The 26,555-nt window shown below is 49.4% G+C and overlaps 1 protein-coding gene across 1 annotated transcript; it reads left to right on the top strand.

Moving 5' to 3' along the window:
- Positions 1 to 24: 24 nt before the first annotated feature.
- OLFM1 (olfactomedin 1) lies at positions 25 to 18,620 on the top strand. Its single transcript, XM_010084073.1, has 5 exons — positions 25 to 168; positions 5,524 to 5,679; positions 8,131 to 8,350; positions 13,643 to 13,749; positions 16,861 to 18,620. Exons 1-5 carry the CDS (start codon positions 118 to 120, stop codon positions 17,533 to 17,535), a joined length of 1,209 nt encoding a protein of 402 aa, XP_010082375.1. The 5' UTR covers positions 25 to 117; the 3' UTR covers positions 17,536 to 18,620.
- The last annotated feature ends 7,935 nt before the right edge of the window (positions 18,621 to 26,555 follow it).

Below are 26,555 nucleotides of genomic sequence, written 5' to 3'. Positions count from 1 at the left end.
TTTCCCTGTGTTCATTAGGTGTTGCCAACCAACCCAGAGGAAAGCTGGCAGGTCTACAGCTCTGCCCAGGATAGCGAGGGACGTTGTATATGCACAGTGGTGGCACCTCAACAGACGATGTGCTCGCGCGATGCCAGGACAAAGCAACTGAGACAACTATTAGAAAAGGTAACGGTTGACCCGTTCTGGGAAAGGTGGTTGGGTTTGGTGTGACATTGGGGGTAAAAACCTGAGTGAGCTGGGCTGAGCCTCGGTTTCCAGGGAAGACGGACCCCTCGGGCCAGCCCTCCTGTGCCGTGGTTGTCCTCATGTGTGCGGTGGGGAATAACCAGCTGCAGTCTGGAGGATAAAGTGTTTCTGAGGCACAGAGGAAAATACACCATGGTCTAAGGTCAGGTTAGAACTGCTGAGATCAAATACATTGAACCATATTGCTAAAAAAAAAAGTAATTTACTATTTTTTTCATTATGTTAACACAAGCAGTTTCAAAGGATAAGGCTCAACAAGATGAGAGGAGATAGAATTAAAAACCCAAAGCCCATACATCCCTAGCCAGGCTGATATTAAAAAGGTCGCATAAAACAGTACAAGCTGTCGACATCATATAGCACAAAAATGACAGTTAGTGGTTTTCTGTCTAATGTTGACATCCACTTAATTAGTTTTTAATAGTCTGCTGTCTGAAGAGCTCAAAGAATCTCATTAGGGAAACATTCCCGATAACAAGAAATCTTCCAGATAATAGATTTCATTGAAGAAATGCTGTTTCATGCGAAATGGTGCTCTTCTCTTTAAAATACAAGTGGCCTCCTGTGCTGGATATGTAATTATCCCTCATGCCCTAATGCTGTGTTGGCATGTGCTGCGCGTGACAAAATAATTTTTTATCCCACTGCTTTTGGGAAGTCAATGTATTAGTCACTCATAACAACATTAAACCTACACTTAAACAGATTTTCCTATGTGCTAAGGACAATAAAGCGAGGCAGGAAACATTTAGCCCTAAACCACCTCTTTGGTATGTCAGAGGCTTCTAAAAATAATTCCACTCAAGCTTTTATTTCTCAAAGCAATAACGGCAATCGGTCTCACAGCGCATTTGTCTAAGAGGCAGCAGGCATTATATTAGCAGCTGACATGGCATCCGAGAGCCATCGTGTTCCCAGAACTGCTCATATGCATTAAACAAGCAGGATTTGACCCGCTGCCCTCCGCTAATGGACAGGCGAGCTGGGCACCCGAGACCTGGGATAACATCAGTTCCCGTGCAGAGGGTGTAAGTGCTCAGGGATTTTTTTTCCCTTATGCAGCTCTCGGGCTGCCAATGAATAGAGTGAGGGAGGAGCGGTATTTCAAGGCATGTGTTCTGGGGATATGTTACCTGCCTGCTAATCTGTCTGCATCTCACTCCTACGCTAACCTATATGAAAAATCCCAAAATAAAGAACAGGCTCTTAGTGCCAGACATCTGATCTTGGCGAAGGCTGAAATGATAATCCCTGTAGGAAAAAGCAAGTGCAGAGAAGAGCTTCCAGCTTCCCAGGAAGGTTTTCAAACCAGAAAACTCCTTCCCTCATCTGACATTTTAACTCTAGCTTTGCGCTGGGAAAACTTGCCTCTCCTGATTTTTCTCTGTCGGCAGATGAAGCAGCATCATGTGCCAAAGAGGTAATTGTGTTTGGATTGTCAAAGGAGGAGACCTCGCAGGCACCTATGGAAATAATAAGGCTTTGCTTTTACAGTCGAGAAATAAGCTGCATTTGTGTGTGTGTGTGTACACAAAGCAATTACAGTATCTTCACTGAAAAATCTCTGCAGAGAGGCTTCAGCGGCTGCAGGTACTTGGAGGTTCAGAGCTGCCCAGACCCTGTCTACCCCCAGCACATGGGCACAGGCATATGCACAGACCCTGCTTGCAAGTGACTCCTGGGCACCCCGTCAGTGTAAGGAGCAGGCGGTAGGTGCGGTGAGCCAGGTCTGCTCGCCACCGCACAAACTGTTCAGCCCCTGTTTCGACACCGAGGTGTCTGAGCTCATCTTTGGCTGGGGTACGCGGAGTCCTTCCAGCCTTCTCTGTGTCAGGTGCTGAGGCCAGATCTTGGGCTGCATCCAAACCAAGGCATCACTTAAATCCTGTTCATAAACAGATTATGTTTTATCTTCAAACGGATTTTTATTTAATTTTTTTGGCCCTGTTATCTGGGAGGACTTCCTCCTCTGCTAGTTAAACCATTTTTGGTTTCCTGCCAATTCTCATTCTTTGCCAGCACTGATTTCCAGATTAAACAGTTCTTTTTTGTTCCTTTGATATTCACTCCTAGGTGTACATAGGGAGGACAATGACATCTCTTCTCAGCCTTCACTTTGCCTTCTGCAGACCTTGTAGGATGAACTTTTCATGTCCTGGTCCATTGGCTGAGTCCATCTCTCTGCTAATTCTTCCTGTAGACTTTGAAAATCTCCCTCAAGATGTCTCAGGCTATTGCTCCACCAGTTTATCCAGCTATGCAAAGCTGAAGATTCAGCCCCATTCAAACCCCAAAGATGGGCTTAGAACAGCTCTTCTGAGCTGGCATGACGGGCTGATCCCCAGGGAAGCTGGGGCAGGGTTTGAACGGTGGCTTTGGCCATGTGCAGCTCACTGGGGTCATCAGGCCAAGAGTGACTCTCAGTTACTCTGGTTTCATTCTGAAACAAATCGGTGTCAAACAAGATGACAAGAACAGCACAGCAGTTTTATTTGTATCAGTTTTCTATCTCAAATGCTAAAATTACCTCTTTTCCCCCAGACAGTCCCAGGTATCTGTCTCCCATTAGTTTGGTGGAAAATGAGGTTTCATGTTGAGCGTGTGTACTCAAAAAAGCATCTTGGCTGATGGTTGAGGGTAGCGGTTAGTGGATGAAACTGAGGGAATTTGAGCAACAGTATCCTTTGGTCTCCGTTCATTAGAGCACTTATGTACATGCTTAAGAATAAGCTACGAAAAGTCTCATTGAAATCTAATCATGTGCCAAAGTACTTTGCTGGATCAAGGGCTTAATATGCTAATGACAGCAAACAAGTAGATCTTCAGCTGACGAAGCACACGGAGATCAGCAATGGTGGAGGCTGACTTCTCACAAGTCTGGCCAGAATCCTACCTGGTTGAGAACAATACGGGCAACGAACAGTGAGAGTCTGGGCTTGTAAAACACACCCCCGAAATAGCACAGCAGCTAATTTTAGGCGTCTCAGTTTAGAGACACGTGAGGAGGCTATTTTCCTCTGCAGGCAGGGAAGAGGCAGACTCCTCCAGAGGTGATTCAGAGCAGAAGCCCGAGCGAGATGCTCTGATTCATTTCCTAGCAGAGTGGGTCTCCCCCTCCCCACCATCCCAGAGGCAGCGTGAGGAGCCTCCCCATAGCCCCTGCAGGGTCAGATACCAGCATGTCATTACAGAAATGCTCTTTTCTGATTAATTCCAGCTTGGCCTTTAATTGGGGTTAGGCATTAGTGGAATAAATGACATCAATTTGGTACAATCCCTCCAAGTCTTTCCTATTCCAGGCCACTGGAACAACTCTGCTATGCAGATACAGCTTGAATCAAAGGAGGATAGACTAGATTACCAGGATAAACATACCTGCAGACCACTCATACTTGTTTAAGATTCCCCTTCTCCTGCCTCAGGGTAGAGAGAGGTCTTCAAACTCCTCCGCATCCAGCCCAGGTAAATGAGCACCCAGCCGTGTCCGTAGCCGGGGGGAGACACAGCTAAATGGGAGCCACGCGGCTGGGGCTGAGCTCAGCTTTGTTCTTCTCCTCTTTAAGCCAAGAGGGTTTTGTTCTGTTCTTCCCTGCTCCTCACACTTCCCCGAGCAGGTCCTTGGCGGTAGGCAGGATGGGTGCTGGTTCATCTCTGGGTGATGTGTTGGGACTCGGAGACTGAAAATAGCTTCACCTTTGCTGAGGAAGATGATGAGACGCCTGGAGCAGTTGTACTGGTTGTACAAAATGTTTCCTCACTGTTGGCCTTTGAAATATAGGTTGTCCATACATTTTTAATAGTTCCCTGGAATAGTTTTCTTGTCATCGTGCATGAGCAATGGGCATTTGGATGGCTGCAGAGATGCAGACGCCAGAGTTGGCATTTGACCTGTGCTGGTTTCAGCAAGTAGTCTCCGAGACCCAGCTGTGTGCGGGTGTCCCGCCGTCCCCTCGCTCTGTCACTCGAGGTAAGTCGCAGCAGCCGAGTGTGATTTGCCGAAGGAAACATTGCACTTGCACCATTCTTTCCCCCTCTCAGCCCACGTGTGTGTGGCTTTGGCGAGGACAGAGATGGGAGTGGATGTGGCAGCACGGGCTCTGGGAAGCGTCCCGGAGCAGATGCGCAGGGACAGCGCTGGCTCACGTCTGGGTTTTGCTCAGACGCCCACTGATGAAGCGCCGTGAACCAGGATGCCTTTAGTTAGGGCCGTGACGCAGCAGCACGCTTGGATGCCTGATTCATTTTCAACACAGGCGTCATCCCTCCCCATGCCGACGGTCGTATTTCTGCAGGTGACGTGGCAGCGGCAGGAGCACCAGTCGTGGGCTGAGCCCTGGAATGTAAATTGGTGCAAACTCAACCCTCCCTGGTGCAAAGACCTTCGCTTACACCCATTGCTTTATGCTGGATAGGTGCTTAGGTGCCTGCCTAACTCAGAGCTTCATTTACCCTCTTCAGCCTGAAAAATGAGAGAAGGAATATCTTAATAAATCACTTGGCAGCCAGTCTTCAAAATCAGGTCAGCCTAGCTGTCGTTTCCCTCCCCTCCTTACACCTCCAGTTCTTTTTCTCACCATGAGCCCAGCCAACCCTCTTGCATCATTCCTTGGGCAGGGCCAGATGGGCGCTGCGCGGGGAGCCCCAGGGATGCGGCATTGCTCGGCTCGAAGATGCCGACGCAGCAGAACCGCCCGAGTGGGCAGCACCGGCAGGGCCAGGGTGCTCAGCCCCCCACGGTGCTTCCCAGCTCCGGGATGCCCTCACCTGCAGCTGGGTTTGTTGTGGCAGGTGCTGTATGAACAGGAGGGCTGTTTGGATAATGAAGTTTTCCTAGCTGGGAGGAAAGTTTGCACTTAGGCAATCAGTAAGTGTCACTTACGTACACGGAGAAATTATAACGTGCACCTCGGCAGAAGTGTTTCTCGATGTCAGATGTGCTTCTGCTCGACTAAGAGCCTCTCCTTGCACGACGGCGGGTATCACCCCAGCCTCTCTGAGGCCGTCGTGAGTGATGCATCTTACTACAACCCTTATTTGGATGTGTGATTGTTAAATGATTCTCTGCAGTGCAGCAGGATACGTGTTTATGAAACCTATGGAGAGCATGGGGTCATAACACTATGGGGTGCTGTTGATTAACTAGTAAATAATTCATAGGCTGAGGACCCTTCAGCTTTGTTGACGGTGTAGGAAAAGGTCAAGTGTTGGGATGCGCACGGGGCTGCCTCGCTGCTGGGGAAGCACCTTCTTCATGAGCCTCTTCTCGTTTGGCAGGTGCAAAACATGTCCCAGTCGATAGAGGTGTTGGACAGGCGGACTCAGAGAGACCTACAGTACGTGGAGAAGATGGAAAACCAGATGAGGGGACTGGAATCCAAATTTAAGCAAGTGGAAGAAAGCCACAAGCAGCACCTGGCAAGGCAGTTTAAGGTATGTGTGCTTTCCAAACCGCTCACGAAGCTGTGGCCAGGGATTTAGTGGGGTGTTCGCAGGGCTCTGGCCCCGGTCCCCATCAGCTCATGGGTCTGGTCATACCCGGCGCTGGCGGCTGCCCACCCATGCAGCCCCCTCCTGTCCACGGCCAGATCTGGGTTGTAGCATCACATCCTCAGCCACTATGCATTTTTTTCTATAGGGTAAAAGCATAAATCTTCACATTCCCATACTCATGAACCACTTGGGTGCCCCAAACAGAGCAGTGTAGGATTGCTCCGTGAGGGGGGTCTGCATGGAGACCCCGGGGCAGGGTGGGGAGCATTCCCCTCCATGGCCAGGCAGCCCTTCCCCACGCTGGGACATGGTTTTCTTGGGAAGAGCCAGGAGCTGGGGCTCCATCCCCATTTCTACAGCACGTGGCAGAGCACAAGGGGCTTCCAAATTTGGGCTTCCAAACCAAATTGCTTCCTTCCTTGGGGTGGTTGTAGTAACAAAGCAATTGATCAAACAAATCAACATCCCCCCCCAAAAAAAAACCCCAAAAGTACAACTATTGTTGCTGTCCTCAGGCTGGCAAACTGCACACCTGGAGGATGTGCAGATATCCAATTTTGAAGTAATGGTGTTGGCAGCAGAGCCAGCACCTTCTGATGCTTTGTCCTGGTGTCACAAACGAGAAGTAGAGATATCAGCCTTTCAAATAAACCCATCATTGCAAGCAATGGTGGAGCTTTCAAGAGCTTGATTGAGAAGTTGCCAGAAAAAGAGGCTGTCAGCAATATTTGGAATGTTGACTTTTAGTAATGTTGTGGATTAATAGATATAAAAAGCAAATTAAGAAGATTTCTAGTGAAATCTGGGGCCATTTCTTTCTGATCAGCCACCCAGCTGACTCCCATCCTCATTTCCAGGCAGCTGTCCAGCTGGCTGCTGTTTTAAAGCAGAATTTTTTAAAATTGATCTGTTAAATCCTGAAATACCAAGATTACATCATAAAAATCTGGGAAGAAGGTTTTTAAAACTTTTCACCTACTCCACCTCCTCCACCCCCCATCTCCAGTTACCGCAGGACCCTAAATGTAGCTCTGCAGTCTGGGTGTAAGGACAATCTTTCTGATTGAAGCATGAGTTTATTTTTCTTTTTTTGTTTGTTTGTTTGTTTCCCTCCCCTCTCCATTCTGATGAGTTTAATCCCCCCCGTTGCCTGCCAGGGAGCTTCCACCAGGAAGTGCAAGTAGATAAGAAAATAAATATATTCCCTATGGAGAAACCACAGGAGGGAAAGCCTCTTGACTTAAATAGGAGGGGATGGGAAGGAAAGAAAGGAGGCTGAGGACCAATTTCTGATCCCCTTCACCCCTGAGCTGCTGCAGCAGCCAGCCAGATGTCACAGCCCTGGGCGCTGTGCAGTGGTTTGAGCAGCAGCAGGTATATACCCTGTGTGCTGACACGCTTCATTAACGGGTAGGTGCATGCATATTTATGTCTACTCATTAGCTGCTGGAGCAGAGCATCTTTAACAAAATGCTGCATTCCGTGCCTTTAAACGAGGCCTTCATTTAATTTAAAAAAAAAAAAAAAGTCTTCATTTCTGCAAAATAAATTTGATAATGGCTTTGATTTTTATGTTCTTTATAGCATGCCTAAAAAACAGTAAGGAATTTTTGTCTAATTTGCTGCCAAAGCAGCATTTTAAATAACAGCCACAGCATTTTGTTTCTGCTAATGCCAGCATTAAAATGTGAGTGGTTTGGAGCTCTTGTGGTTTTTTTTTTTTTTTTTCTCTTTAGTTCCGTAAGAGTATTTGTCTATGAATGGCTATCTATATAAGGCAGGTTAGTGAGCTAGATCCTCAACAGTATTTCATTTTCTTGCTTACAGGGCTAACTTAAAAGCAAGTTTTTTCAATGCTGCAGTGACTGAAGAAGCAGTTCACTCCCATGTAACCATGAAAAGAGGGCCACAGAGCATTTTGCACCATGCATTGATTTTTTTTTTATTATTTTCCAAATTAGCACCATATCTCACTAAGGAACCTTGAACCACACAACCGAGATCTTCCTTTGCATGCAATTGTAGATGCATTTCATGAATAGTTTGAAACCCTTGTCAATGCATATATATATATATATTATTTTATTTTATTTTTTGGAAAGAAAAAAAAAAAGAACTCTTTGTGTATGTGATCTGAAGCATGTAACCCTAAGATGTTGCATTCTAAAAATGACAAATAAAGGCCTTTCCCAAATATTTTGGTGTTCTGCAGCCTGTTTAATATGTTCTTTCCAATACGTCATTTGGACCAAAATACTAATTAAAATAATTTTAATGATAATAATTGTGGGATCTGAACATTGCACTCACGTAGGAAGCAACCAGGTCAAGGCAGAGTGTTGCAGATTTTTGCACGCATAGCACTGAACCGAGCTTATTTTAACCTTGCAGGCAATAAAAGCGAAAATGGAGGAACTTAGGCCTTTGATACCAGTGTTGGAAGAGTACAAAGCCGATGCCAAATTGGTATTGCAGTTTAAAGAGGAGGTCCAGAATCTGACGTCAGTTCTAAACGAACTCCAGGAAGAGATTGGCGCCTATGACTACGAAGAGCTTCAGAACAGAGTGTCAAATCTTGAAGAAAGGCTTCGTGCATGCATGCAAAAATTAGGTAGGCTCAGAACAACATGGTGGCACTGGCTAAACACCATCGGTGTTAAACCACGCATCCCGGCCGGAGGCAGAGATGCTAGACTGGCCATCTCCTTGTGCCTTGCCTGGCTGCAAGGGATGGGCTCGCGCAGCCAGGTTGGATCCTGTAAACATTGATGCTATAGGCAACATTAACTTTGGGAGTAGTCCTGCTGAGGATTACTTGCATGGCCAATGTTGCTCATGGCGTGAGTGCTTCAGGATCAGGCCCTTTGACTAGGCATGTGACTTTTTGCAGCGTTTGCATAAGCGGCCGGTGAAATGCGGTAAATGCGTGTGGCCCATTGCAAGCAACGCTTATGCAAAGCAAACACATGCACCCATTTTGCTTATGCATCGATGTCCGATCTTTCTGCTAACTGGAGCTGGCACACCAGCAAAGGTCTCTGCGCACCGCTTTCAGGAGTGGGGGGGGGGCGGGGGTGCAGGCTGTGACTCGGTTTCCCCTTTTTTTTCCTTTTTTGCATCTTGCAAATCCCTGTTGAGAAGAGCATGATGGAGCTGGTGCGGGTTCGTGTGTTGGTCCGGATTATGCCACGTACAGGATATAAACCCTCCCCGTTCCCTGCAGGAGTGGGGAATCCCTTCCATCAAGCCAAGCGACCAGCAATGAAAAAAATGCGAGAGATTCATCTGTAATCTCGTTCAGAGAGCATTCATTGCCTGAAGGCTGTGGGTCTGTTGTGGGGGGACACAGCTGTAGCTGAACCCAGCATCTGACCCCAAACGGAGGGTGGAGAAGGGGGGAAGAAGGGCACTGCCTTCCGCAGCTGCAAGAGAGCTCCCCACCGGTTGTTGGCCCAGCTCTGACTTGATTTAATTTCTTCTTATGTTATTGACTTTCTTGTTAAGCAATTTAGATAATCTAAACACATTAACTGCTCTGCAGTCTATTTTGGTCGCACATATGAAATTACACTCTCAGGTAACTTCATGGAAGATCAGATCTCTTCCGAGCACTTTATATCCTTGGCAAGGTAACGCTTTCTTTCTCTCTTGTCTCAGTGGGTGGGATTGCTTTTGCTCGTTTCTCCATGCCTCCACACCTCTGTCAGCAGCCGCCTCCCCTCTGTTCCCCCTCTCTGCATTTCCATCCTCTCCTCTGATACCCTGTACGTCCCTTAGAAGCTGCCTCTCACTGGAAATCCCGGAGAGGAAAGCAAATTTCCCCATAAGCCTGGGTGCTCAGAGGTATTTGAACCACCAGCCATGCACCGAGATACCCCCAGGAGCTGCTGGGGGCAGGTCCGTCCCCCGCTGAGTGAGAGGGCAGAGCCCGGATCCCCATGGGTTAACGAGCGCCTTCAGCCCCTCCCTTGAAGATGAGGAGGAGCTGTGGGTGATGGTGAGCGGGAACAGAAGCAGGACCAGGGATCTGAGTGATAGCTCTTTAAACAAAACCACCCTGGACCCCCCAGCCCCTCTCCAGCCAGCCTCGGTGTCAGCCCCTGGGGTGATCCTCCTGCAGACCCTGCACTGACTTTAAGAAGTAACTCCCAAACTATTCAGGGCTCCAAAAAAAAAATAGAGTTTGCTTTTTGGACCATTAGCTGCTTCTCCTCTGGGCCGTGTCCTGGTCCGTCACATCCCCCCCATGCCCAGGCTCTCTAGCTGGGACACCCACCCGAGGCAGGAGCCCAGGTAAGGCTGAGGCAGCTGGGATGGCGAGCTCTTGCAGGCAACTTTTTCTAGAAACTTTTTTGGGGTTTTTTTTAATCTTTTTTGAGGCTTTATGTGGGCTTTCTGGCTGTACCATTTCTTTTTCCTCTTGCTCTCTGTGAGCGTGGGGTCAGGGCAGTGTTTCTGCCTTGGGGTGTTGCAGCTCGCAGAGATGGATGCTGAGTGACAGAGATGGATGCTGAGTCTCGCAAGGGTTTGCCCGGGCGGGTTTGCCGCTCACCTGGGAGGGTGATTTATTCAGTCACTTAACAACAAACAGCACGATTGGATTTCCAATGTTCTTTATCACTCCGGAGTGTAAACCAGTGAAAATGGTAGTTAATGGAGTTAAATTCGGATAACAACCTTACAGACGCTTTGCTGCTGCAGGATGAGCCCTGCTTGCTGAGGATTGCTGTTTGCTGCAAATCAGCTGCTGAGAGGGAGTCACTGAAGTTCTAAGTAGCACATTTTAGCTTAGATTTGCTTCTACATGGGCCAGCAATGCTGCTCACCTGGTGCATGTTCGCCTGCTGGAGCTCAGGATAGAGCTTAGGGCACCCAGACAAGGTCAAGGAGCTGCTGGAAGAAGCACAGGAGGAGGGAAGGGATGTGCCATGTTCCTCTTTAGGTGGTGTTGGGTTGACAGTTGGACTTGATGATCCTTGAGGTCTTTTCCAACTTTAATGATTCTATGATTCTCTCTGGTTCGCCTCTCCCAATCCTCTGGGAGTCGCTGATGCTTGATAGTGCAGCAGCATTTTCCTTCGACAAGGTCTTCTTTTGTGTTTTGGGTTTCCTGAGCGTTATTGATGGCTCAATAGTGAAAACACTTCCTGACCCTGGCACGTGTGTGAAGAGAAAAAACAAAATCAATAATGGCACGTTCAATCTGTTATTCTGTTTACACTCTTAAAGATCACTATTTATACAGGGATTTTAAGGTTTCCATTAATGTTCCTAAGAGGAGCCTTGGAGGAGTGGAGAGGTTGTCACTGCATGATTGGAGGGGGAATTTAACTCAACTGCACACCGCAGGCTCACATTTGCTTGATGCCATGAGCTCTCCGTGACTCTTGCAAAAAATCCCAGCCCACCGTCCTGGTGCAGAGATGGGGACAGAGCCCTGCCTGCCTGTCCCATAGATTTTTGGGATGGGGGGCTCCCAGGTGGGCAGCAGAGGCGAGGGCAGGGCACAACCCAACCGCCGCAGCCCTGTCCCCACTGCAGAGGGCTGGGACCAGCTTGGGGGTATCAGACCTGAGCTCTGTGGGGACCCCCAGCAGGGAAGGGTGACTTTCCGCCTTACCCTGGGTGGTAAGGCCATGAGAGCTGCAGGGACCCAGCTAACCAGGGGCCTTAAAGCATTTGGCTCCAAGATCCGTTTGAAGCATCTGAGTGCCTACGATAGATTTAAACCAAGAAAGAAAACACCTTGCCCTGTGTGAGAGCAGCCCTCTTGCATTGCTGAGGAGCTGTTGTGAATGTGCCTCCAGCTAAAGTCTATGAGATGTGCCTCACTAGCTGCAAACAACCCTCCTTTACCCTTATCAGCTGCTGCTTTCTTTTTTCCCCACTTTTGTGTTTTTTTTTAATCAGTGAGCTTTTATACAACCTTTCTCTCCAGGGAAATGGAAGGAAAGAGATAAAGTGACGGCAATGTAGGGCTGCGATAATGGAAGGCTGCGTTGAGCAGATCTGTGATTAGAGGAAGGCTGGTCCTCTGCGAGGGGAATTTGCAAGACATTAAGCATTTATTATTTTAACCCATTGCATCCCTTTGTCATGACCTTGTTTTCTCCTGAGCTGAGAGGTTCTGAATGCATCAAGACGGGCAGGAGGACAAATTTCCATACGTTGTGTCTCGGAGAGGCCAGGAAAGCTCTCTGCTTTTGGTGGGATCTCTTTTTGTCTGCCTGGTGTCTGAAGGCTGTGGGAAGACTGATGATCCCCTTGGCAATGTCATGCTGGTGCATATCAGGAATATCTTCATTATTTTATGTCCCAGGCTAAGGTGACCCCTTTGCCCGCAGCTCAGAGCTGAGGTAGGTGGATGTAATCAGGATATAAATGGGCAGGTGAGAGCAGGAGAAGGAGAGAGGCAGCTAAGAGATACTGCAGAATGTATGTACTTGGGGACTCTGAGCAGAAGGACCTTGTCCTGAGCTGGTAGAGCTCTACCCGCATTTCAGCAGCACCTCCACGGGCTCTCACCCACATCCCCAGGTCCCCCCTGCAGAGCTATCCAAACCATGGTGCAGCAGCAAACCAGCACTGGCACAGCCGCTCCATCCCAGCACCACTGCCTTCCCATTCCCCAGCCTGCCCAAGGCTTCCACAGCAAAACAGAAAAGTCAGGAAACACCTTCTGAACCTCAGGTTGTAGCTGTCCCCATGGTGCTGCTGACCTTCGCTCGCCTTGCTCAGGAGGTGCTGCTGCAGGACCCGCTCTGGATGTGTCTGGGTTTTAGATGGGTGGTCCCAGAGCCACAGACCATCCGACACCAGCCCCCAATCCCTCCTGCAGCATCCTTGTCTGAAACTTGGGGTATCGTTGGCAATAGGAACTCAGCGTGTGGCTGCGCCTTCGATGCTGAGGCTGTAGCGGTGCAGGCAGTTCTTCATGGGCATCCCCAGAGGGATGCTGGCTTCAGTGTCAGGGGACAGAACCAAGCTGCCGGCGCAGTGAGTTGGGGTGAGGGTTGCCACTGCTTTACCCCGTGTTTAGGGCTTAAAAATCACAGCCAGGCACTTAGCTGGGCTGGCAAATGTGCTGACATGGCCACTGAGTTCAATGGCATGAAATCAGCAGTGTGAAGCACCTAAGGATGCTTCAAAACCTGGCTGGTAGCACTGCGCGGGTGCACGTCTGTCCTGGTGATGCTGAGTCTGAGCAGGATTCCTGGGGCAGCTCCCGAGGGTCCGAGGGTCACCCCCACCTCCCACCTCCCACCTTCCACCCTGCTGCGCTTGGGTTCCTCTCCCAGAGCTGGCGAAGGCTGGGCTGGCGGAGGAGCCGGGGGGAGGCTGGTGAATTCATTAGTGGCTCCTAAGTGTGCGGACACGATGGGGAACGGAGAAGGTGGCTGGTAGAAGCCGGGAAATGGTTTTTGCAAGAAAGAGATTTATGTTGCATATAATTTCCCACCTTTTTTTTTTTTTTTTTCCTTTGCATAACCTGTAACAAATGCATGTTTCCAGCAGGGCTGGAATAGACATGTCTGTCTCTTTATCTTGGCTGCACCCACTCTATTATACCCGAAATGAGCAGAACTATCCAGCTAATTTCTCCACCTGGCTGCTCGACCCTAGCTAACTCTTCTCATTTTCTATTCTGCGGCAGCAGCGCGGCTGGTTCAGGAAAGCTTGTTTTCTTGGGCGCAGTGTGATAAGGACAATTGTTATTAAGAGGCATGAAGCAAACAAAAGCATCCCAGCCTAATTACCTCTAATTAAATAAAAGCAGAGCTGCCCATCAGCGGGGGAGAGCAGTGGGCAGAGCAGGGTGGGGGGTGGCTGGCACTGGAGCCCCTCACCGGGGCTTCGGGGCTGGCAGCGACGGGGTGCTCACCAGCCTTGCACTCTTTTCCAGCTTGTGGCAAGCTGACGGGAATAAGTGACCCGATCACAATTAAAACCTCGGGGTCCAGGTTCGGATCGTGGATGACAGACCCTCTGGCTCCTGAGGGAGAGAACAAGGTAAGCCCGTGACAGCTTTGTCCCCGTGTCCCCACCTCTGCCAACGTGGCTGAGGTCATTGAAAACTCATCACATCCAAGCACCAAAGCCTGGGTTGTGCCTGTGAAGCCTGTGGAAGGTCCTGATTCATCTCCCAGGGCTCTGCTGGGCTTCTCCGCAGCGGGAGGGGGCTGAGGGTCCTGCAGGGAGGGAGGATGAGGAGGGGGCTGAGCAGTCCCCGCAGTGGTCCCTTCTCAGGACAGGAGGAACTCACTGCGGTGCTGAGCACGCACGGTCTTGGAAGTGTCACCATGAGGTCTGTGCCCCCTCCAGGGGGGAAAAGTCCAATATTGGGGTTCTTGTCTGGGTTTGGCAGCCAGGAGGGACCTGGGGCCAAGCAGGGCAACCCAGAGTCCTGGTCCTGCTGCTGCTCTGCTGCCAGCGCCTCCGATAATATCATCTGACTGCCTTTGTCCTCCATCCTCCACCCTCATTGTTGTGAGGAATTAACTGACTGCAGCCAGAGAGAGATTTGTTTTGCTTTGTTTTCGTCTTTTTTTTTTTTCCATTCAGACCATTCAATTTTGATCCCAAGGAGGTAAGAGGCCAATAACTGGCTGAAAATCAATCCAGGCTTCCCATGACTGATGGAATGGAAAATATCTCGAGTGTTTGCTGAGGATTTGCAGGCGGCTAAACAAAACAAAAACCACAGAGCATGGCTGCGTGGTAATTCCCTCCTGCATGCAGCATCCTTCATCGAAGGATGCAGGCACCAGCACGGGCTGGATCGGGGCAGCTATTTTGAGAGCTCTGCCCCATGATCACCTTTCTGTAGCTAAGGGAGGATGAGGGATGCTCTGGAGAAGCCGCCCCTGGAGGTGTCTCCATTTGCCTGTGGATGTGCAGCCATGAAGCAGCAGCGACTCGAGATGTCGGGCTCTTTCCTTCCAGCAGCCACCTGACTGGCACTGGTTCCCCAGTATAACACCTCCATATTTTACAGTTATGAAACAAAATTCACCTATAGCCCCAGTATGATCCTAGTTATGAAGTGAGACAGGCTTTACCCACATCCCATCTTGTTTTGCTCAAGAGAAGGGACAGACTTGTCCCCTTGGGGCTGTGTGTGCTGCGTGCCTCGGCACTAACATGATTTATACGTCTGGGGAGGGAAAGTCAAGCCTGGTTGCCGCTGAAGCTGGTTAATCAAATGCTGAAGATCTTCAGAGAGTTTTGTTGCAAACCAGTATTTTACTTTTTTTTTTTTTTACCCATGTCTTTTCTGCAGTGGGGGTGTAGACAACCAGTTTTCTCTGGACTGTAGCTCAAGCTTCACAAGTGTGTGTGTGTATATAATTCATAAATCTACTGGGAATTTTATTAGAAACACGCAATTAAGTGAACTTCCTTGGCTGCCCAGCAGAGTGGGAGAACAAGGAGAGATGGGCAGTTTATCAGATCCATCTGGTGCTGCCAAGCCCTGGGAGGTGTTCACGCGGTCATTTGTTCATGTCATGAAATCACTGAACACACCTGGGGAAAACAGCGAGTCTCGCAGGAGCAGCCCGGCGGCGGTGGATGCTGGGCACCAGGATGGATGTGTGCTGGCAGGAGAAGGTTGCTCAGAGCCAGCCGGTGCGATAAGATGTTGCTATCCGTCAATCTCCACTTCTCCAAAGCGTGAAACGCCGTTGGGTCCTGCCACCTTGCAGCCCCAGTGTGATGACATGGGGTTCTGCTCTCCTGGGCTTCTCCTTTGTCTCTCTGAAAACTGGGCACAATGCATTGGCATGTGCAATTTTTTAATACCAAATAATGAAATGGGAGCAGCAGAGAGACAATTGGGTTTTGGGTTTATTGGGTGGTTTTTTTTTTTGTAATTTCCCAAGCTGGTTTAGTTGAACGCAGGCATTTCCATAGGTGAGGGATGCTCCTCAGCACCACATCCAAGAGCAGAAGCTCTCCCAGGCTGCAGGTCCCTCTGTGCCCTGGGCTTGGGGACACGCGTGGTTTTTCCCATCCTCAAGCCCGCAGTCGAGGTGTGAGGCAGAGGTGCCACATGCTCATTCCCCACCTCTGCAGTGTTTCCAGGGGGGTAGTGACGGAAGGCTGAAGTTCCCTACAAACTTTTTTGCAGACCTCGCTTGGCCTCTCAAATCGAGCAGCCCAAAGCAGTTTACATGCACACACTGTGTGAAAATGTGTGTCTGCTCTTCTAAGGGACCCTGGGGACAGCCGTGCTGCGGGGACAATGCCATCGCATTCAGCAAGGGGTTTGCACAAGAGGTTTGCACTACGACATTACCCCAATCTGCATCCTTAACGGTTTCCCTCTTGCTATTTAACTTTTCTCCTTCCTAAATGGTTTTTACAGAAAGCAGCTCTCTTATTTTTAGGCAGCGACTGCATACAGGATGTCACTCATCAGCAACTGCACAGCTTGGTCGTTGGCCTCAGAATTGGTTTCATATGACAAAAGCTTTTTTCTTTTTTTTTTTTAAGGAGTCTAGACAGTCTCCCTAGTGAACTGGCACTTATGATGATCTGAAATCTCTCCCCCATTTACTGACAGCACGATTTTGATGTCTTTGTCTCTTTAGCAGCCTTGCTTTCAGCTTTTGATGCACAAGTGTATGATTTTTAAACCAATATGGACTTTTCCCGAATTTCCTTGACAATGAGCGATAGCATCCATCGCTCCTGCATGCCAGATTAATGGAGTCCTGCGCAGCAGCTGGTATAATTTACTGACTGCTACCACGATGGGGCTTACGGGAAGCAAAAGCGGCATCAATATAATGTGGAGGGTTTAGCCAGAGAAAAGATGTTAATTGCTCACTGGAAGGATGATGTCCATCGTGCAGCACTCCCAGGGAACCGCTTCAGCTCCCAGGTTCCCAGGGAGACACCAGGTTACCCCCTGGCAAAGCTTTGCTGTTCACTTGATTTCTTGGCGGATTTGGAGTTCCAAAAACTGGGTTTATTTCTGAGCGTAGGTGGAGATGTTGTTTTCCAGCGGGTTTCCTTGCTCTGGATTTCACTCCCAGCCCAGTTTCTAGGGTGATATGCAGAGGGCTCAGCCGGGTCCCCACTGTTTTCTAACCCCACGTGTTTCTGTTGCTCGCCCAGGTCTGGTACATGGACAGCTACCACAACAACCGCTTCGTCCGCGAATATAAATCCATGGCAGATTTCATGAATACTGACAATTTTACCTCTCACCGGCTCCCTCACCCGTGGTCAGGCACCGGTCAGGTGGTCTACAATGGCTCTATCTATTTCAATAAATACCAAAGCCACATAATTATCAGGTTTGACTTGAAAACAGAGACTATTCTCAAGACTCGCAGCCTGGATTATGCCGGCTACAACAACATGTACCACTACGCCTGGGGTGGCCACTCGGACATTGACCTGATGGTGGACGAGAACGGGCTGTGGGCCGTCTATGCCACCAACCAGAACGCGGGCAACATCGTCATCAGCAAGTTGGACCCCAACACCCTGCAGAGCCTCCAGACCTGGAACACCAGCTACCCGAAACGCAGCGCCGGGGAAGCCTTCATCATCTGCGGCACGCTCTACGTCACCAACGGCTACTCGGGAGGCACCAAGGTGCACTATGCCTACCAGACCAACGCCTCCACCTACGAGTACATCGACATCCCCTTCCAAAACAAGTACTCGCACATTTCCATGTTGGACTACAACCCCAAGGATCGGGCCCTCTATGCCTGGAACAACGGGCACCAAATACTTTACAATGTCACCCTCTTCCACGTCATCAGGTCTGACGAGTTGTAGTCCATCCTTGTTTAGAAACTGATTTAGAAAAAAAAAATAAAGGAAAAAAGGGAGAAATGAATTTAAAAAAAATACTAATATCAAGGAAACACACTTTAAATAAGTAAATAGATGAACAGCTGCCAAAATTAAGACCAACGTCATGGAGGATTATTCAGCGTAAACCTGACAGATCAGCATTACCTCTACATTTCTAGAAGTCTGGCCCTGTGTTATAGACTCATGAATAACCATGTACTTGCAGCTGGAACTGCACTTCAAGAACCACTTAAGTTTGGGGTTTTGTTATGTTTCTGTTCCGATAGCAAACCTATAGTACATACTAAAGCAGTAAGGCAATGACTGTTGAAAGTTTATCCTTGGGAGACTTGCTCTCTTCTGTGTGTGGGTTGCATGGACATTTCCCCGACATCGCGGTCAGCTGTGATGGATGTGTGATTTGTATTTCGAAGCAGAAAAAGCTGACCCGTGAGGAGCCCTCGCTGTCTGAACAAGACCTATCACAGGTTAGTTTTCTTCGCCTTCCATTGCAGCTACTGTCTCTCAACTGTGTTCTTGTCACTTAGATTAACTGTGCTGAGACCCGAAGTAGCTCATGGATCTGTGTCTTAGTAACTATTAAACACGATGGTTTAAGTATGTATTATGAACAAGTTGTTGTACCCATATTGTTTGAACTTATGTATTCAGCAAATATATTGTATAATGTATGTCTGTTATTTACCAGAGGTGGCAAAACTTTGTATGTCCAGTTTATGCAATGAATGTTGTAAATGCAATGATGTAGTTTGGATTAATAAATGATGGTTTTGTTTCTAAAAAGAAAAAATAAAAAAGATCAGTGTTCACCCTTATACACAGATAACCAGTTTCATGTTGATAACTACAAGACTATTCTCTTACTGTTATACTATCTACATAGCATTATGGTGGTTGGAAACTGCTTCTGTGGAAATTCTGTGGCATCAGATTCCCTTGGGAAGCCCTGTTGATGGAAATGTGAAGGTAATTAATTTTTTTTTTAAGAGGAAACCTTTGTACTATCCACAGTTATCTAAGGAACAATAAAAATAATAGGAGACTTCCCCGCTTTGTTTAGTGTCTTCTCTGTACGAGTGACCAAGTGGAGGGGAAGGGCAAGGGGAATTATTGCGGCATTTTTTGGGTAATGATTGAGCAACCTTCCTGACTTTCCTTACATCCTGAATCGAGTGTTACCTGGTGGGTAGCTGCAGGGGCTGGGAAGCTGGAGGGTTTGGCTCTCTGCTCTGTAAGGGCTTGAGATCCGGCTGCCTGCGGCGCAGTGCTCAGCCCCTTCCCCATCCCAGGGAGGGTCAGGGGGTGACAGCGTCTGATATCAGTGCTGCAACAGGAGAAAATTATGTCGATAGAGTTGGAGACACAGTGCCTCAGACTGCCTTGTGTAATTGGATAATTTTCCTTGTCAGATGCTTGGAGTGCTTCTCACCCGGGATTTGCTATAGTCTTATGCTGGTAAGAACCTCCTTCCATTTAATGCAGCCAGTACTGTGGTGCTTATTACAAGGAGGAGCGGTTTCTGTTGGGGCTTGAGCACTCAACACAACCATTCCTCTTGGCTTTGCCAAGACAGGGGCCTCGTGGCGTGGCAGGATGCTGCAGGACCACAGCACACGCCGGGAGATGATCCCAGGCACTTTTCCAGCTGAACACTCCTCAATCTCTTGATATCGTGAAGCTTAAGACGCTGGATGTTAACATGCTCTTCTCAACCACCTTCAATAAATCCTGCACTCCCTGCTCTCCCCTTACACACTTCCACCATAACCTCTCCCTGCAGCCGGGCTCATTTTATTGGGAACCGGCACCACCAGCAGCTCCATTCTGCTGCCGCTGTCCGGTGTGAGACGGGGGATCCCATCGCTCCCACCCTGCCCCAAGGAGGGCCACGGAGATGGGCAGAGGCTGGAGCACCTCCCGTGTGAGGACAGGCTGAGAGAGCTGGGGGTGTGAAACCTGGAGAAGAGAAGGCTCCGGGGAGACCTTCCAGCACCTCCCAGTGCTGAAAGGGGGCTACAGGAGAGATGGGGGGGCTCTGGGTCAGGGGGTGCAGGGACAGGACGAGGGGGAACGGGTTGAAGCTGCAAGAGGGGAGATGGAGATGAGATGTGAGGAAGAAATGTTTCCCTGTGCGGGGGGTGAGGCAGTGGCCCAGGGTGCCCAGAGAAGCTGTGGATGCCCCATCCCTGGAGGGGTTCAAGGCCAGGCTGGATGAGGCTTTGGGCAACCTGGGCTGGTGGGAGGTGTCCCTGCCCATGGCAGGGGGTGGGACTGGATGGGCTTTAAGGTCCCTTCCAACCCAAACCATCCTGTGACTCTATGATTTTTCAGCCAAGTGGAATGTGAACAGCTCTATTTGCTGATGGGGTTCAGCCTCTGAACTTGGCAGACGGATGTGTTGGGGCCCTTGGAAGGAGCACAGATCACTGAGGTCAGGAGGTGGAATATCAGCAACTGGTGACTGCTGCAAATTGCACATCTGGATTTCAACCTCTCGGCCTCAGCAGAAGGTCCCTGCTGGGCTCTTCAACAGGAGGAGAAAGGAAAGCAAAAATGGTGTAATGTGATTTCCTGGAGTTGGATTAAACCACAAGCAATGAACAATCCTCCACATGTAAATGTTTGAGCCAGTTACACGGGTTTGAGACGCTGCCCTGTGTCCGCACTGCTGCTCTGCCTGAAATGCTGGCTGCATCCAGAATGGGGACAGCTCTCCAAGGACTCGTTTCTGTGCTACACTCCACATTTCCAGGGCTCTGGACTGCCAAATTTGCAGTGGTTTTCCCTCCAAGAAGCTAAAAAAGGAATCTAGAGACCCACGGTGTAATTGGCAGCAGTATTGATCTTCAGTGCACAAGAGAAATCTGTTAAGCCAAAACCCTTAAAGACACCTGCAGTCATTTCTACTTAATTAATGCATCTCTTCAGTGCAACCTCATCTAAGGGCAGCGGGCCATTTTTATAAGATTTAGCGCTGGATCCAGTGACTGCTGCGATCAATGGGATGGATGCTGATGCCTACAACAGGGGCTGGGCTTTTGCAGCGGCTGAACCCGCTGGCCGCACGGCTCCTTGCGTGCCTCGGGTGATTCTCTTGAATCTTGAGTTTTGAATCGTAGTTTTGAATCATGGCTGTTGTCAGCTGTACCACGCGCTGAATTGCTTTTCGCTGCAGACTATTGTCCCAGCAGCTGGGCTTTGCAGACTCTGTTTCCTACCCGCCTGCACGCCAGGGAGCTGTGCTGATGGCCCTGAGCACCAGACGGTCACAAAAACTGTCCCAGCCCATCTGCCCAGTTTTGGGGAGGTGTTTCACACAGACCAGAGTACGCGGCACGGCACCACCCCGGTCTGCCAGCAGCCTGGTCAGCCACGCCGCCACACCGAAGCCCTGCCGTGTGCCAAATTACCCAGCGTCAGCTTTGTCATCAGGCAGGATTTGAGGACGAAAGAACATGTTTGCTTCAAAATATTGATCTGCAAAAATAAATTGAATTACCGAAAGGCAAAATAATGCTGTTTGCTTTAGGGCATAGCTACATTTAGATTCTCATTTTCCTCCTGCAATTCATTTAAGACAAGACTGAACAGCACAAACCGTCCTTGAACACAACAAAGACAGAGAAGTTCTTCTGTAACATGTCCCCAAAGTTAATGAGATGAACAGTGTTTTAAGGGGTGTACCTTTGTCCTATCTGCCTGTAGTGCAGTATTCTATAAATGGATGCCATATGGCCATACACTTAATGGTATGTATTGCTTTTCAAGTGGATGAGCCATTCAAAGACAAGTACGTCCCAGAGGATTGCTTTCTATAGCCTATGATTTAATTATTTGGTGCACGAGGCTTGCTGGTCCAAATTTAGTCATGGGAGTCAGCGAGCTACTTCAGAGAAACATCTGACCATACTTCTGTGTGTGTGTTTGTATGTTGGTAATATTTTACAAGGGATTAATTCAAAAGCACTACACTAGAGGTTTGTGAGGGTTTCAGTTTGATGCAGAACCCACGTTCTGCTCCCAGCCCCATGAGCCATGCTGAGTCCCAGCTCCATAGCTGGGCAAATAACTGGACAGATTTAATTCTTCATGTCACCACCTTGCTGTCCTTCATCCTTTGAGTCACACAAACCAATGCTCAGCAGCTGGTTCACATCCACCTTGGGATGGGCGGGGTATCTGATGGGGTTTGCTCTCATCCTTGCAGTTCATCAAGCCATGGTCCTTTTCTATCCTCTCCTCTGAGACAATCCCCTTCCCCAGAACCCCCGTGCCCGCCCCAGAGGTTGCCTGCACAGCTTTTGGGGACGTTAGGACATGAACGCAGCTTCGTGCCTCCTGACAGCCTGGCTGTGTGTCTGGCCAGCTCCAACTCCAGGCGAAGCATCTCCCTGCACCTCCCCACCGGGATATTTCCATCGTTCTCCAGGCCATGGCCAGCAACCTGTGTCACTGGGTTTGTGTGCAGGGGAGAGCGTGGATTTTGGGGCTGACAAGCAGAAATGAAGCTCTTCCTTCCCCGCCAGTGGCAGAGCCCGTGGAGAGCAGCAGCGGGCTGGGAAATGCAGCTCAGCATGGCAATAGTGCTTACACGGACCGTCCCCTTGGATCAAATGAAGCTCGCTTAGCACCTGGCCTAAAACCCAGGCAGAAATACTGACTGTTGCTTAGCATCGTCACAACACTGAGAGCTAAAAATCTTCCTTTCCTGTTACTTCTCTGACCTTCATTAGTTCTGCCAGCACCGAATGCAGAGCCCATATGGAGACAGTTATCATAAAAAAATGAATCCTGGCCCCTTAATTAGCTCCTCATTATCTGAGAGCTCCATATTGAAGCGTTAAGGCACTGCAAAGCAATTTGTTGAGTTTCCAATTAAAACTTTTTAGAATTGTTGAGCCTTTTAATACTTTGTGTTTACAAATTGCCTTGGACCTCCACCAGTACACACTTTTTTTTTTTCACTGGGGAAATACAGCTGAGGAGTTGATAGCTATTAATATGAAATCCTTGGGTTTAATAAAGTCATAAACCATGTCAATGAAGCTGCTCTTTTTACACCTGATACAATAGAGATGACTCTCTCTGAATGAGCACAGAAGAGTTGGAATCATTAAGAGGGCAATTAGAGGCTGATTTCCTAACAGCTCCACTTTTACAGCACTGTAAAAACAAATGTACACATCCCTCTTTATATTAATGTACCCTGGATATGTTCCTACCAGCTGACGGTGGGTGCTGAGACCCTCTGTTTCTGCAGGGGTGGAAAAGGAGTTAGCAAGGCTCAGCTCCTCCCAACAGGACCCAGCAGGATCAGGCCCACCATGAATAAGTAAAAGCCAGATGGGCATGGATTATAGGCACTGTATCGCGCAAGCTGTTCGCTGGAGGAGTGCAGCTACCAGACATGAACATAGAAGAAAAATGGGTCTCTCCAACAAAGCACAGAGTCACCTGAGTTCCTCAGATGAGTCTATGGCTTGATCTACTCTTGTGGCCAAAAAAAATGGGGAGGCAGGTGGCCAAATTTTCCTAAAATCTGCAGAGCCAGCGTGAAGCGAGGTGAACAGCAACGGCTCCGATGACCTGGACAAGGATTGAGTGATTTGCTTAAAACCTCTTAAAGGTTCCCAAGCCCTTTGGAAGGGATGGCCACCTTCATGCCACCTTCACGCCACCTTCACATCACATCAGATGGGTATAAAGGGGGGATGCACCAGCCCGCAGAGCTTTAACGAACCGCAAACAGCTTCTTCCTCCTGCAAAATGGTCCCCAGGTCCTCCAGGCTGAACAAGTTCATGGCCATTAAGAGTCTGTTGTATGATCATCACAGGAAGACAGGTATCACCGAGGGGAGCTGACCAAGGGAAGCGGCAGAGCTGTAAGGAGGGATCTGTGCGAGTCACGACAAACAGCACCGCGCTGAAGCGACCTGCGCTGGGCTTTTGTTCTCCGCCGGTGCCAAGAACTTGTGATAATGTGGTACTTATGTTCTTTGGGATGTTGTAAAGCCAGGAGCTGATCTGTATTGAACATGTCATTTGTATTCCCACGCTGTTTTTTAAGCAAATCTGTCAAACAGAACCAAAAAAAGAATGAAAGAGGAATGCAAAGGAGTGATTACAGAAAGAATGGGCTGCGCAGGCAGCCACGGCCACTCCGGGCACCGGCAGCTTTGTGGCTTTGCTGTCCTCCAGGAGGAGGTAGAAATGACCCTTAGACACAGCTTTGGAGTGGAGCAGAGCGCAGCAGCCCAGGACACGGGCTGACACCCACCCAGGGGCTCGGGGCCACCTCCTGCTGCTGCGCTGCTGCCTTTGTCCACAGGCTGCTGCTTCCCTCCTGGTCCTCAGCATCCTCCGAGCTTCGGGGCTGCTTTGCAGTGAATCATCTCACTCTCGATGGACAAGGGCTGAGCTCTTTCTCGCTCTCCCTCTGGCTTTTTGATCTGGCTTTTAAAGACTTCATCACGTTCAGGATCATTTTTTTCATGCCCTTCTGTGCCTACTTCCCCATTTTTGCACTTTTTGAGCAAAGAAAAGGTGTCTACAGGCAGATCAGCACCTGCAGCCGCCGTATGGGTCCTTCCTCCAACACTCATCGCGAGCCCCCAGCAAGGCAGGCAAGGGACCTCGGGGACAGGAAACATAAACCCGCCATCTGTGGCAATTTAGCATTTACCAGTCATATCGCACTAGGGCACTGTCACTTTGGATGAATGTTAAAGCGTTTCCTCTCTGTGGCCCGAGCAGTCTCCCGTTCCCATCCCACTGGCCAGGGCATGCCACAATAAAACAGACACACTGCGGCTGCGAAGGGTCATCCGAGGGGCTGACATCAGCGCAGGGAGCTCCCCTTTGGAAGGAGGCATTCAATTAAAGTTTTGCTGCAATTCTGCAATGGGAAGCCGCCAAGGGTGAGTCTCAATAGCTGTGCTGGGATTTTAAATGAGCAGCTGGGTAGGAATTTGCCAGTGATCCAGCTCCGGGCAGTGGGCTGGGCTCAGCTGCAGGGAAAATCACTGGTGGCACCACGCGCTGGGCTTTGCCCTCCATGGCTGGCAGATGAGCAAGCACAAGTGTGGCATCACCTGGGAGCAGATGTGATGGGAGGATTGAAGAGCAGATCCAGCTTTCTGGAGTGCCACGGTGAGAGGGACAGTGCGGGGACACAGGGTGGCTCTGGGGGGTGGGGTTCAGATGGCACTTTGGGAAATGAGACTTGGGGGTGTCCTGCAATCCAGAAGGAGTTTGGATGAAGAAAAGGGGTTCAGTTAGGTCCACTGTCTTTGAGCACAAAGATTTCCTCCTGCAAACACCACTTGAGAGCTGACAGCCCTTGGCTGCTAACGCACCAGCTGCACGGCACACCGAAGAGCTTAGCCTGGAGCTGAGAAATGTTTCCAAACTTCCACATTTCTTCTTTCTTATCATTTCCCCTGAAACAGCTGGAAAAAATCAGCCCAAATCACTGCTGCAGCAGTGGCCAGAAGCATTTGGGACTTGGGGTGAATGGAGCAAAACAGGTCTGCACCCTCTGCTCCAGCTTCAGTGACAGCAGTGATGACGATGATGATGATGATGATGATACCAGGGCAGGTCTGAGTGTCTGTCTCCTCCCTGGACACAGGGCTGGGCACTGGTTTTCCTCTGCGGATTTTAGGTTCAAAACCCCACTTGTCCCTGGGAAGGAAAGCAGCCTCTGGAAACGCAGAGTGCGCTGCAGGAGGAGATCCCGAATTTCTGCCCAGCATCCCCAAGTACCTCACACGTTCCCGACTCACGCACCACTCAAGTGCAGGTGCTTGGAGCACAGCCGTCGCTGCAGTAAAGACAGAGGCGGGTAAGCTGTTGTAAATGCACGGTGTTCCTTGCCCAGATTTTGGCCATAACACTTTCCTTCAAAAACCCAATAAACCGGTGTTTTGCACGGGAAAAACTGTCAGACTTTTAATTACCAGCCGTCGTTACCGTGTTAGCATAATGCGAGCAAAGCCAAGATGCTCTGCGGCTGCCAGATGTTCACACTCCTGCTCCTTTTAGCAGAGACGGGCCGTGCTGCCTGTCCCCGGTTGGCAGCGAGGACCAGGAACCCCATCCCCGGGCACGCACAAAGCTGGGATAAAGAGCTGTAAAATGTTCCAGCCTTGGGCATAAAAATAGCCTGAGCAAGTTAAACCAGACGGGCTAAAACCTGCGGAAGGGCAATCAACCCTCCTGCATCAGGGCGCATGATGGTTGAAGGGTCAGGAAGAAATTTGTCCTGGGGGTGATGGTGTTTAATGGACTGTGTTGGGAGGCTGCTGAAAGCATCCAGCACTAGCTGGAAACGGGCTGCCCGAGCTGAGAGCCTACAGTGGTGCTCTGTTTTGCATTTTAAATATGAAGTGCAGTATTATTATTGTAATTCCCATCTGTTCAATCAATATCCTAAGTACTCTGTTAATGTCAAGCACCTGCCCTGACCCTCGCCAGAGTCCTCAGGTGCTGCAGAAGCTGCCGGGGCTCTGCCTGCTGGGCCAGCCAGTGGTTTGGGCTGGTTTTGGTGTCAGCCCAGTTGCAGCTGAAAGTCCATGTGGGCATAAAACTGGTGGCAGCTAATTAATTCCCTGGAAGCACTAATGAAGGGAAGGGAGGGGCAGGCCCCCAGGGGCCCCCCCAGCCGAGCCCCAGGGTGTCCTTCAGCGAGGAATGAGAGCTGCATGTAAGCACAGGGGAGAAAAAGTACAAATCTGTGGGACTTGGCTGGCTTTATCCCATAGCAACAAGCCTGTTCAACAGGAGGAGCGTGTTCACAGCAGAGCCCTAAAAAAAGGAGCTGTTAAAATAAACATTGGCATATCTCACACCTCCCTCTTCCCTGAAGGATGCTCTCTGGAACCACATGTGGACAAACGAGGGAAGGGACAAGAAGGAAAATAGTGATGAAGTGGAAGATTAGAGGTACTCTAATTAAGGGCTGAAATTAATCCTCTGTTGTC

This window comes from Pterocles gutturalis, unplaced genomic scaffold (genome assembly GCF_000699245.1).
Source record: "Pterocles gutturalis isolate BGI_N339 unplaced genomic scaffold, ASM69924v1 scaffold25180, whole genome shotgun sequence".
Lineage (NCBI taxonomy): Eukaryota > Metazoa > Chordata > Aves > Pterocliformes > Pteroclidae > Pterocles > Pterocles gutturalis.
Note: the sequence above shows the minus strand (reverse complement) of the source record. Positions and strands in the feature narration are given on the sequence as shown.